Source organism: Anopheles funestus, chromosome 3RL (assembly GCF_943734845.2).
Source record: "Anopheles funestus chromosome 3RL, idAnoFuneDA-416_04, whole genome shotgun sequence".
Classification (NCBI taxonomy): Eukaryota; Metazoa; Arthropoda; class Insecta; order Diptera; family Culicidae; genus Anopheles; species Anopheles funestus.
Genome location: NC_064599.1, coordinates 28,462,111 through 28,475,389, shown reverse-complemented (window position 1 = coordinate 28,475,389; position 13,279 = coordinate 28,462,111). Strand labels below are relative to the sequence as shown.

The window sequence follows — 13,279 nt, the reverse complement described above, 5'->3', positions numbered from 1 at the left end:
CCGGTGCTGATAGCTGGAATGGTGGAAGAAAAGTCAGTCATTCTACCGTGTACACGTTCGCCCATTGTGTTTTTGTGTGTTGTCTGTGGATTGTTAACGTTGTGTTGTGTTTTTTCGCTTAATTAATTTTAGCTCTTGTGCTATCCAATTTTGTTATTTTTTTGTGATCCGTTGGTTCCTCTTTCGCTGGAACCGTACCTACTGTGTGTATGTGTCGTTAAAAACTTTTTAAATATATATTTTTATGTTTTTGCTCGTGTTCAATTTTCCCCAATACATGCTCAATAGCTGTGACCGTATTATGGCGTGTGTTTTTTTTAATTTTATTTTTAAAGGTAGACGTAGATGCGCCTCCATTGAATTTATGGTTGTTTCTTTTTTCTCTTCTGTTACCGATTGTTTGCATCCGTTTCTGTAGGATTCTGTAGACGCTTTAGTTCGTACACAGATCAGAGGCATCGAGGGCCAGCTGTACAGTAAAGCGAACGAGATTCAGGAGGATATCTCGATGAAAAAATTCGACGTACGCGCGAAACAGATCCATCTCGCTGCAGTTCGTGCCCAGGTGAGAGGTTTTTTCCCAATAGCTTCCTATTTATACTAGCGTATATTGAATTATTCCAACGTGCAATAGCTTCATTACTGTATAGTATTTTGAGAAAAAAAAATCCAATAGATTAACTTTTCATTATTGAGTGTTATTTTACTAGTGTAGGGCGTACGTTGTACGGTGTTGAGCTTTTTCGTAACATTGAGCAAACTTGATTTATTCCAACTTACACACCATTTTCCAACACATCACATTCACACATTTATTGCATAGTTGAAACGTTGTATGGAAAGAAACTTGAAAATCATTTATTCATTGGGCTAGAGCTAGTGGATGGAAACTTTTCATGGTGAAATATTTCAATGCTAGAAGCTTTCAAATGGCGTTTGGTTTGGAGCATGAATGAAAGCTCCATTTGCTGAATCGCACGCATATAACGGTCATTTTGAATGGTGGAGTTAATTAAATAGAGAAAAATCTAGACTTCTTTTAATTTATTAAAGAAAATATTAAACTTGTCTTATGAAGAGTGGACTCTTTTTTATAGTAACTGTTTTTCCTGTTAAAATAATTATCGATTTACGATATATCTAAACATTTCTTCACTAAAATAATTATACTAAACTAAATTTAAAACAGCTTTATTACGCATTTCCTTCTAACAATTCTTAAAGTGTAACACAAATTCTATGGTACATAACACAAGTTATTAGTATTAGTATGATGTAATATTAGGCGTTTAACAAACAAAACTTAAACATATTTACAAATGAATGTGAAACAAATTAACCAATTTAAAACAGTTTTAATGATAACAGCACTAAATTTCTTTTCAAAATATTTAAGTTCTAATAAATTTTAATTACTTACACTATCGAAACCTTATGTGAGGTACCAGGCGTCTTCATTACATCAGACGGTTAAACCCCACCAGGCGCCTCCATTACACTAGGCGCCTCCATTTGAAACGGTTTTATTTTAAACTAGCAACTACAATATTATTCATCACAATGCGTTTTTTTATTGCTTTCGAAACCTTGTTGTTAAAATACTTTCAACGCTAGTTTTAAATTACCGCACATACCGCAACAAATCAATACCGGTTTCGTCTGTGGGGAAATTTTGAAAAACGCTTCACTCTCGCTACCATTCCACTAAGATGCCGGAACGGCAAACATGCACCGAAAGATGTAATGTGGCAACGATTCTTCTATTGCCATTAGTAAATTGCCACCCGAAAATTGATCTCTTCCTTCGAACACAGAATCGAGCAAAGATGTTTTAACTTTTTTGCCACCTACCACTTTGCTTCGTACGCCGTTCTGAGGCGAGAAACCGTGGCACCCATTGATGTTGCTGCTAGCTCTGGCTGGTTGGTTCTACTGTTCTGGTTTACCGTTCATGTTTGATTGGATGGGCAATCTTTCGTACCTTGCCCGTTGCTTACTTATCAATATTGCACAACCCCCAGGATCAGGGAATGTTTCATTCAGAAAACGTGTCCGTGGCCCGAACTCACAATATAAACACACCCACACACACACGTGCGTACTGGTGAACGGCGTGGCCACACGGCACCGTGCTCGAATGCCATTGTAAATGCCCGTGCCGTGTGGAAACACCGCCGAAAATAGTACACCGGTGCGCATGTGCACTGTCGATGTTCGTTTTGCTTGAAAGCTTGCACCAATACAGATGCAAAAACGGGACCGAACCGAGCACAGGATATGGCGAGCAGCCCGATACTTCGATATCGGTCGGTCAGTTTCGAGCGACCAGCCGAGCGAAAGCTCTCTATCGCTTCTACTGCTGCTGCTGCCACTGCTGTTGCTGCCAGTAGGCCCGGTGGTGTCCTATCACCTGTTCTCGAGAGTTTTTTTCTGTTCTTTCTTCCCCGTGCCTGTGTGGTGCTGGCATTTGCAACCAGGTCGCGAACCAGACAGCAGCCCGAAAACGGTTGCTAGCCTTGTACTCCGGGACTCCGGGACTCCGGAGTTGTTGCACCGGAGGTGTTGCATCGGAGTTTTCCGTGGACAGTGTTGTTTTTTTTCCAAACGTCGGTGAAGTGCCTCAGCTGTATTACGTGAAAGCAGAGAAGAAAAAAAACCTTCCGCGTAAACGCCATTGGCTCCGGGCTGGGAGAGTGTCCCCACAGTTGTCAGTTACTGGGCTGCATTCGTGCTTTTTCGTTGCTGGATCTCGTACCGCCTGTCGCCCGTGGGGCTTCAATGCGTGGCGTCCACCCTCCCCCTTTGTGCATCGGATGGTGTTGCTAAGGTGTCTGTTACAGCTGCCGTACCCTATTACGCGTGAACGTTGGCGCACCGGACGAACTGGCGCGCGTGGGCTGGATGGTTAGCGATTTGCTAACCCAACAAAGACATCCTGTGGTGCTGGCGAAAGTCGGCCCGAATGGCTGATGATTTTTCACGCCTGATAACAAACAAACGAACCAAGGCGAGACAAGGCGAACTCTCACACCCACACACACACACACACAAGGATTCACCCGGAGTGAAGCGGTACGAGGTTAGGGTTTTGATTGGACTCGCCAACGACGATTCGATTTCGGCAGTTTCTCCGTTTCGACCGCATATGTCAACGTTCGGGCGTCGTAAGTTGTCAGTTGATGTTTTTTTGTTGGTTGTTGTGTGTATGTGTGTCGAAGGACGCGATACGTACGGTTTAGCGTTAGCGGTTTGATTGGCAGTGCACTTTGCCTACGACACGAGCTCCAGGCGGATATCCATCGCCATCGTGTAATGGTGGTTAATGGTGAGATAAATTGTAACTGCACCTAACCTTACCAACATCGAAAAAAAAGACCGGTTTACCAATTTTACATACAATTATTGTGATATCGTGTAAAATGCGCGCGTGTGTGATCCGTGGCTCTTCCTACGCGTACAGAAGAGAACATCTGTGACAGAGCACGTGTGTGTGCGTGCGTGTCGGAAAAGTGTCCCGCTTGTATGTGTGCGCGTGTCGGTGTATATATTTATTAGCTAATCGAGCGGAAATAACAATTTTACTGCATTCGAAGACTATTCTTTGGGCAACGCGACAAGTTTGTTTTGTGGGCAAAGACCCTTCCGCCTAGCATCGTCAAGCTTGCGGAACAAAGCTTCCAGGGTCCAGGGGTCGACTCCGGGGAAATGCCCGTCGGTCGCGCACTAGTTAGCCTGTTAGCCGATTACCAATTATTATACAATTGCAAAACAGGACATACCCATACACCACAAAAAAAAATTAGCAAAAAAAATCCATAACATTTAGCTGATAAAACAAATTTTTTCGGCGTTTCAAACGCACGAACGCTTTTGGGTGCAGAACAAAAACAAAAACGCAACAAAAAAGGGCAACATGCTGCACAACCCCGTTACATGTAGTTATGGTAATACGGTTTGATAGGTATTTATTGCAAAATATATTACCCCACTGCTTCCCGGACACAATTGTTACACGAGCCGCCTTGTGGTGAGCAAAAGCGATAGTTAAGCGATAATTTCAAACAAAACCTCATTGTGATAGTAAACGTTAAACGTGTGCACAAAGAAAAAACAGCATCTCCTTACACTCCGTAACCAGTGTGTGTGTGTGTCGAAAAGCAAACAAATGTGTACCAACCAAAGAGGCCAAATCCCGTAGGGCCAAATAGTGTTGCAGAAGAGAGAAAAAAGCTCTTCCCACCTGCTTTTACCCGCGAATAGAACGAAAAGCCGGAGTGAAGCTTCCGCCGTTGTTTTGTTTTGTACTTCCCGTGTGTGCCGAATAGTGAGGTGTATGTGTGTGTGCGTGTGTCTGTGTGAAAACAACCCGATAGCTCTTATCAGTGGTGTTACAATGGTGGTTCATCAGGTGTGATTCATGATCGATTGGATGAATTTCGGGGGATTGAGTCAAGCGAATTCTTCACGTTATCCTGACATAACACCAGATAACTGACTTTCCGGTCAGTGCGGAGCGCGATTACGCGGCACAACAAAAGCAGAAGCAGCAGCAGGTGTATAAATAAAAAGCGATCGTGAAAACAGCCAGCAAGAGAGAGAGCAAGAAAAAAAATTCCCCCCCCCAAAAAGGTACACGAGAGTGGAACCGAAACGAAACCGAAGAAAAACAAATAGCAAAAGTGCGTGAGTGTAATGAAATATCATCAATTATCCTTTCCCGAGCGAATCCATTTTTTGGGACTGTTATGCATCGTCCACCAGCGGCTACACACACACACAAAACAGTTCGTTTTTTTCTTTCCACCCGAGGGGGAGAGGGGTTTTTACTTTCCAATCTCGCTCGATTCTGTTGTGATATGTTCCCGGGCACAAACAGTACCGCCCGACAGGCTTCTTCGAAAATCCGGTCCACATTACACACTGAGAGATAACTTTGAGGTGGAATATTAAACATTCACACGTACACGACAAACCTAACCCAAGCGACAACCAATAGTACCGGCGGCAAACGGAAGGGGTGTGACAGTGACAGAAAGGCACCCGGTGACAGTGTGGTGAATAGTTTGTCAACCAATTTCCACCCCTATTATCATCCTGATTTCCTCTGCCGAAAAGGGGTTGAAAATGAGCTCGTAGGTTCATTCTTTTCAAGCTTTATCCTTTCACTCAACTGCACAAGAGTTGTTTTGTGTTAAGTAAGAATAAAAGTAGAAAATAAATTAGCGACGAACAGTGTGCAACATTTGACGCACTAACATCCGTGTTTCGGTGTAGCAGACAAAAAAAAACACACACACACGCAACCGGCCATTTTTCTCCGGGTTTGATCAGAAAATCAGAAAGTTAAACAAATCCAACAACAAAAAAAACACAAGTTTCAGCGTGCAAAACAAACAAAACTGACGCATGCTGCCCTGAAGCAGTCAGCATTTTGGACCACTGTCAACCAGCACTAACAAAAGCGCACACATACGCACACTCACACCCACACACACACGCACACATATATATTGTACAGCAACAACAACAACAACAACAGCAACGAAAAAAAAAACAGTACGGGGGATCGTTGGTTGCGCTTGCGGGTATCTCTGGTTTGGCGTTTGGCTCACTGTCCACCAAATGGGCCTGATAGCGATCCGTTATCGTGTTGTAAGTTTCCACCACCCTACATTACGCTAACAACCCCCTGTACGTGTGTGTGTGTGTGTGTTTGTATGTTTTTCTTCTTTTTCTTCTTCTTTTTTTCTTCTTCCCCAAAAACCTCGATCGATCGATTCGTTCTATCGTGTGCCTTCTTGCTGCACGCTTGCACGCGAACCCCATCCCATCAGTTTGGATCTGTTTCACGCCCGATGTGTGTATCGTTTCTTGCTCTATTGTTTCCGTGGCATGGCGCGCATCGCAACCATCGCTCGTTTCTGTTTTTGTTTCGTCGCTCCTGGCAGGGGTTTTTGGGAGTTTTTCCATTTTTTTAGAAAGAAAATGGGAGCAGTTTCTGGAAAAGTGCATTTCGAGAAGTTGAAGTAAACTAGGGTGTTAAAGATGTGGATTTTTTGCCACCTTTCTCGACTAATTGCAAGATGAAATTGATGTTGCGTAAAATCTTTAATAACTTAAAATTTCGGCGTATTTGTAAAAAAGTCGTGTATAGCCGATAACATGGAATTAATATTTTACTGACAGGGTTTTTGTGTTTAAAAGACAAAGCAACTTGCTATCCTGGATTCCTGCAACTTGCTATCCTGGATTCTGTTTAATTTGAGCTAGATAGTGCCGAGCTAGATCTGGGATCGTTCCCACTTTCTTGAACTTTTCTAAGCGAAAATGGATTCTGTTCAGATTAAGGTTTAGGTTCTAACTTGACCACTTAAACTCAAAAAATCTATTCTGTTTCCAAGAATTACTGTTGAAAAAGTAGCAATTTTGAAACATTGTATGGAAGAGCAGAAGCAAAAGTGATCGTAAAAATTAATCAAGTTCTCCCACATAGAGACTTAGTGTGGCCTTTTTGTTGGACTACACAGTTGAGGAGCTAATCATTATCTATTTCTGTTTAGACAACAGACAACGTGCCCGATGATCAAATTGATCGGTCACACTACGAAAAAAGACACTCAAAAGAATGCATGTGTGGTGTGCCGAGTCAATTCAGTTACTCCGAAATTCTGACGATGAATATCAAAGGAAAATAATGTTCTGAAATATTAAGAGTTCAAGTTACAACGTTGATATCTAAGTTGAACTAATAGGTGCCGAGATAAATAAAAAATTCTTTGCTCTCTGCAAGAAGGAATTTTTTTCTGTTAAAAGCATTCTCGAGTAATATTCAACTTCAACTTGAACAGAGTCCAGAAATGGCTCGGACTCTGTCACTATTAACTTAAACTTTCTAAAACAGGGTTTACTATTTTGTACACATTCACAGAGTCCGATAGAAGGCAAAATTCCACATCTTCCTCGAATATTCATTTCAACTCGAAACGAATCCAAAAACGATCCCAATTCTTTCACTTCCACTGGAAAACCCTGTAATGGCACTGCTCTGGGTCGTTCTTTTATTTTGCTTTGCTCATGATCTAGCCATTTCGCTGTCTTGTGTTGTATTCAGATTGTTTGTTTCTTCTCTTTTTTTGTTTAATTCTTCGTCCTATTACATAGCTCATGGCTCTCTCTCTTTCCCTTTCCGTCTATCTGTCGCTGCCTTCCGTCTGCTCTGCTAAGCTATTGTGTTTTGTTTTATCTACCCAGTACTCTCCAGCCATCCCCCCTTAACAAGTTTCTGTTGCCCGCGTACATCTGCACTAAATCACACTTTATCTATTCTTCTCTCTCATCGTCTCCATTCCATCACCCACCGACCACTGGGTCTTGTGTTCGATGGCATCCGCGTGTGGTTGACTGGTGGGGCGAAAATCGATGACCAAACTTACATGTACACACACACACACACACACACATACAAACACATACCTATTTACCGAACCAGGTCCACGGTTCCACCTTTAGACCGATTGGGTGCCGGTGTCGGTCCACCTTTTTCCGTGCCCGGCTTCAAAGCCACGGATGCTAGTTTCGAACGGCTGCAAATGGACCCGAATGGACCCTGGTGCCACGATTGACGTCGGCCCAGCCTTCAGTAGTAGCAGCAGCAACAGCGGCAGCAGCTCACCATCGCCTTAACGCTTGCCCGGGCATACACACACCTTCATCCCGCTGCAGGGTCCTTTGTCTTTTACAGCCGTCTCTCGCACACTATGCGATTGTTTCACGCTCCTAGCATCTTACGATTGCAGGATGCACTTCAGCACTTGCGGATTGGTAAATTAGTTTTCATTAGTTCTGTTCTCCGTTTCTCGCTCTCTCGCTCTGTTTTTCTCTTTCATTTAGTTTTTTTTTTGTTTTTGGTTTGGCTACCCTATTTTATCCTTTTACTTCCCTTCCGTTCTGGTACTGAAGTTCGCATTCGGTTCGTTCGATGAAGCATTTGCCTTTTTTTGTATGCCAATGTATTACAACGGTACCGTGCTCGAGGCATTTTGTTCGCATAACGAAATTTGCTTGCCTTTACGAACGTTCTTTAACCGTAGCATTTTAAACCTAATTCGAAAACGTCTCAAATCAAAGTTATGTTTATGCTTATGATTTTGTTACTGCAACCATAGAAGTAGCGTGTTTTTGGTTTGTTTCTATCTGGAAAATATTCTCAAAACTGTGTACTTGTCTTGTACTAACCGCAAGCGGAATGTTGAAATGCTATCAACAAATAATATTTCAAATTTGATTATTTGCCATGCTGAAGGATGGAGCTATCGCACGAAAAATAAAACTCTCATTGCGGTAGCATTAAGTTCTATGCACGATATTTAGCAGAAATTCAGTAGCTTTTCCTTCTCAACTATATTTGATATGATACAAAATTTGTATGCCTTATTTTTCGACCAATGAAATCATTTTTAAATGCATTTGCATGGCCAAACAATGAAAATTAGTAATGTAATCAACCGATCAGCAACACAGAAAAAATACAAAAAAGTTTTCAGTCAAAGATATTAAAAAGCAATTCTTCATTTTGCGCAACATTACTATGGGTTTTCTTTAAGATTTTGTTTATTAGTATATGGTAATATTTTAAACCAATGAAGGTTTATAACCAAACTTCACTATTACAATACCAATATTGCACAATTTGCATATAAACAAAACAAACCATAACTTCTAGCTCTTCCAAGGAAAGGGCAAAACATAGCCTTTGGTACACCATTAATTATTTCCTCTGCGGGGACACTTCCGGGGAAAACTTTCCGCGTTCAATTTGGGTCAATTTCAGTTCAAGTGCCATTTTAAAATAAATTTACAGCACTCCCAGCAAAATTCTCGATCCATCGACACCGGACTACCGGGGTACATAAATACACTGTAATTGGGTTATATTCCGCAGGATATATAGCGAGATACCAACTACTGGTGCAGTGTTGAATGAAAGGCTAATTATAAAAGCAGATCCCTAGAAGAACGAACAAACAAAACAAAAAAAAAACAACAGCAAGAAGCTTTTAAAGCATCTTCCCACAACCCCAAATAGACGGGGGGAAAATATAATTACGATGATGTAAAGCATAAAATTTCAACCGCTGAAAACTTAACTTATTAATGAGGGGTTTCATGGTCCCACAAACCTTCGAGTATTTATTCGAATTCGATAAGAAGTCATTCGATTCGGTGGTTATTAAAATCCGTAACCTTTGTGCAAATAAAGCAATCGGCTAATGTTTTGCAAAGTACATCATTCTTTGCACAGCAATTAATTGAAGCAAAATTGTATTATAACGAACACCATTAGGTGCGGAGAAACCGAACCACACACACAAAAGGGGTTTCCTCGAATGTACTCTTGATGGTTGTTTGTTTCCATGTTTCCCCTGGTAGAGCTTAGCTTTATTCGGTGTTAGGAAAATACACCTTTTGCTTTGCTTAATTTCCGATTAAAAGGCTTTACTTTAAAGTCTTTGTATCGTGTGCTGGTTTGGTTATGATAGGGAACAGTAAAAGTTTTCAATTTCTAACGAAATAATTGACATAAAATACGTTTTTAGATACATAATTTTTAAAACACTAATTCACAATTTTCCTAAGCCTTTGAGACATTTAATAAAGAAATTATTTTCAGGGCATGTTTATCAAACATAAGCTATTCTTGAATTGTTTTTTTTGAAGCAGCAGCCGTTGCAAGAACTTCATGAAACAACATGAAGTTTTGACTGTCTGAAAATGTTGCAATATGATTTTTTACGGCAACAAACTTCCCATCACTTTTAGACGGGAACTAACTGTTTGTCATTTTACTTTGGAGATGCAGCGACACTTTCGCAATCTATTTTACAGTATGCAATGCATAACATGTCATGCTGAATAACCATCTTCCATTTATGCTTCCATTTTTAATCTCGTCAAACAGGGTACGAACTATATCCTAACAGCTCACAATACTCCTTTCAAATCTACTCATGCTGAAATCAAGCAAATACAACTTTTCATAACTCTGAACGTTATTCTGCGTTAGCTTCGCTCGGCTCCTAGTGTGTGTCACTTGCTAGTGACATCATCAGGACTCTTTTAGGTTGTATGTTTGTTTTTCTTTTCATCATTCAAATCCACATTTGACCAGGCTTCTCGTATCCCAATTAGCATTGGTCGACAAAAGCCATGAGCGGCGGTTTTTTTGGTGAAGTTCTAGTTGCTTAAGATATTAGATTTGGTCGCATGATTGAAATAAGTTCATTCTGACTCAACGTTTCATTTCCTTTTTGTCGTTTAGTGACCAAATGGATCATCGTTTCAATTGCTTCCTGGTGTTGCATTTTTCATTCATTTAATGACACGCAAAAAAACCTTTGCTTCAGTACATGTTAATGGCAAACTCGTAAAGTATTGTTCGTTCCTCAAGAAAAGTCTCTACTCCTTTTGCCTTTTAACGACACTGATATTATCAACTGTGAAAGAAAGTTTCCATGATGTCTAATTAGGTAATGATTGAATGAGTCTTTTTTTTCTGGTTAACCAACATGTTATCCCTTAGCTTCGAAGGGCTTCGAACGGTTTCCTATATATTTGCGAAAGTGTCCCAATATTTTTTTTTGAATTTGTCGGAATACTTATAAAAATAGTTTTCCACTAAATTACGTCATTGATACAGTATCGTCTAGATATACTGGAGATATGTTGGTTGTATTTAGCAAATGTTCAGTAGAAACATAACATTGAATACTATTTTTATTTTTTATTGAGGTAATATTTTAATAGTTTAGAGTAATGCAGATCTGTCGGTGTTTTTAACTAAACCCATGAATAAAGATTTCCCTCAAGTTATTACTAATTTAGTTATGTTGGGGTCATATATTGTTCAAATATATTTATAAATGAACTCCAAATTCTTTCAATAAGTCCAACCTGACGTTTATATTGCCCTTGAGAAACGATCCTTGTCCTTAAAATTTGTTCGAAAAAAATACTCCAACCAGAAGAAAATTGGAAAACTCTCATTGGGAAATCGTCAAACGAAAAACATCGGAACGCATTTCAAAATATCTGGGAGTTACTAAAGTATGCGACAAATTCTAAAAAATGTTTGGAAAAATGTCAATAATATTAAAGAAACTGTAAAACAAAAATCTGGGATACACTGTATTATAAATTTTCACAAGAAAAGACTAAAGTAGTTCTGTCTGTATACTGTTTTCCCACCAGCGTACAGTCTCGTACCTATAGTACGAAGTTACTAAAATTTAACAAAAGAAAGGTAACAAATAATACCCATCTCATCATTTGTCCCGTGCATCCGAAGTTGATTATACGCGTTAACAAAACGCCGTTACGCCCGACAGCACCATTCCACGCTTCGCAACGAGGTATTTGTCATCCCAATGATCTCTTTTCGAATAGTTTAATGATCTTTCACCTCTCCTCGTTATACAGTTGCGTTTTACGAAACACGGAAGAAAGGAAAGGAAAGTTCTACAGCAGAAGCGTAGCATGGAGTGTAATCTTTTTGCGTTTTCCTATGACAAGAGGGATCAATATAATTAACAACGCTCTCCTCAGAAAAGCACCATTGAAGCTGACAATGACTTTCGAGTTTTTCCACCCTCCGCCCCCCACAGCAGCAAACCCGTCGTTCGCATCGACGTGAAAGCTTTCCTGCTTCAGCAGAAGTGTCATTTCTGCTCAGCAACACAAACCTCGCATCAGCAACAGGCAGCTTCAAATCAAAATGGTGTACCCCCGGGGGCCGAAAGTACGGGGTGGCTTCCGATTTCCGAGGGCTTTTGTGTGTTCTAACACCTGCCGAATGAAAACATTTCAAGCATGTGTGTCTGTGTGTGTGTGTGTGGGGTACCATCTGCTCTCTGTCTGTACGTGCGGTCGTGCGTGGGAGGCATCCCATGGTCTAACCAATTCAGTACCAGCTGGGAAGCATTAGGGACGCATAAGTAGTCGGTTCGTTAGCGACACAAAAGAACGTCAAGTAGCGGCCATGATGATGAGCTCGTTGGAATTCCATTGGTGGTGGGGAATCATATGGAGAAGACCTCCGAATGGGATGCAAAAAAGGGGAGGGAAGTAGAAAAAAAAGTTCCTTTGCGGTCAACCTCAGCAAGGTCGTTCCAGCATTCAAAGGGTCGTCCCGTAGAAAGTGAATAGAGGGACCATACTCACCACTCCTCTCCTTCGCATCATTCACCATCCCTAAGGGAAAAGCGATGATTCTTGCACGGGCTAAAAGAACTTCGCTTTTGATAACCGCCTGGGAACCAGAGTCACCAGGCGGACTAGGAGTCGATAAAAGTCGCTAGCAACAACACACACACACACACAAATTGGATGTATGGTGGATGGTGAAAATTTTTGTTTGAGTTTCCCAACATCCCATCTTCTGTGTTCTTTTCTTTCGCCATTTCCTCGCCAAGTGCTTGTTTTATAAATGTTGACCCATCACCCTCACAACTCACCGAGAAAGAAAAGATGGACCACGGGAAAGCACTCGACGCAGCACCCTTAGTTGCTCGCGCCCATTTACTGGGGCGATGATTTATTAGAGCATTTCATCGCTTGAAGAACATCACGCATGAAAGCTCGTCACAAAACCTTTCACCAAAGGTTTTGGGGAGGTACGGGTGACCCGAAGGGGAATCGTTGAAACTGACTCGCTGCACACACTCATATGATCGTGAGAGTAGTACGCGATCCAGTCAGTTGGGTTGGGAGCGGGGGTTGAAGGACAGAAATGAGAGAAGAAGAAAAAAACACCCCAGCACCAGAGCTGCAGCAGATCGGATAGAGAGCACTTGACCTGAATAAAACTAGAACCATAATAGTTATGCCTGGGATTTTACCAACTTGTGTCCCACATATAAAATGGCGCTTGCTGCATTTGCAAAGCGAAAACACGGGCGAACGAATTGCATTGCCACATCATGCGCTCGGTCGGTGTGTGTGTGTGTGTATGTGATGCCCACTTCAACACATGATTGGATGCAATCCATTTTCTTAGCAATAACATATATATATGCCCGCTGCTTCTTCCGCTACTCTACTACAAACGGCGTCATCCCCCATCACTGCCATGCCACTCAAACAACGTTGCCTCACCTATCTAGGTGTAGTATTTATGTACTATTTATTTTCCTGAAAAAGCACTAGCGCAATCGGCCCTTAGCTTTTAGTCTTCCGTTTTGTTTGTTTTAGCAGCCGATTTTGGAAGTGCCTTGAACGATGTTGT

General features: G+C 41.3%; 1 protein-coding gene across 1 annotated transcript in view; it reads left to right on the top strand.

Annotated features, from left to right (window-relative positions):
* LOC125768546 (uncharacterized) overlaps window positions 1-13,279 on the top strand; it is a 78,028-nt gene that overhangs the window by 33,974 nt on the left and 30,775 nt on the right. Inside the window, 1 exon segment of the mRNA XM_049436342.1 lies at window positions 419-565. Coding sequence (XP_049292299.1) covers window positions 419-565 — 147 coding nt within the window.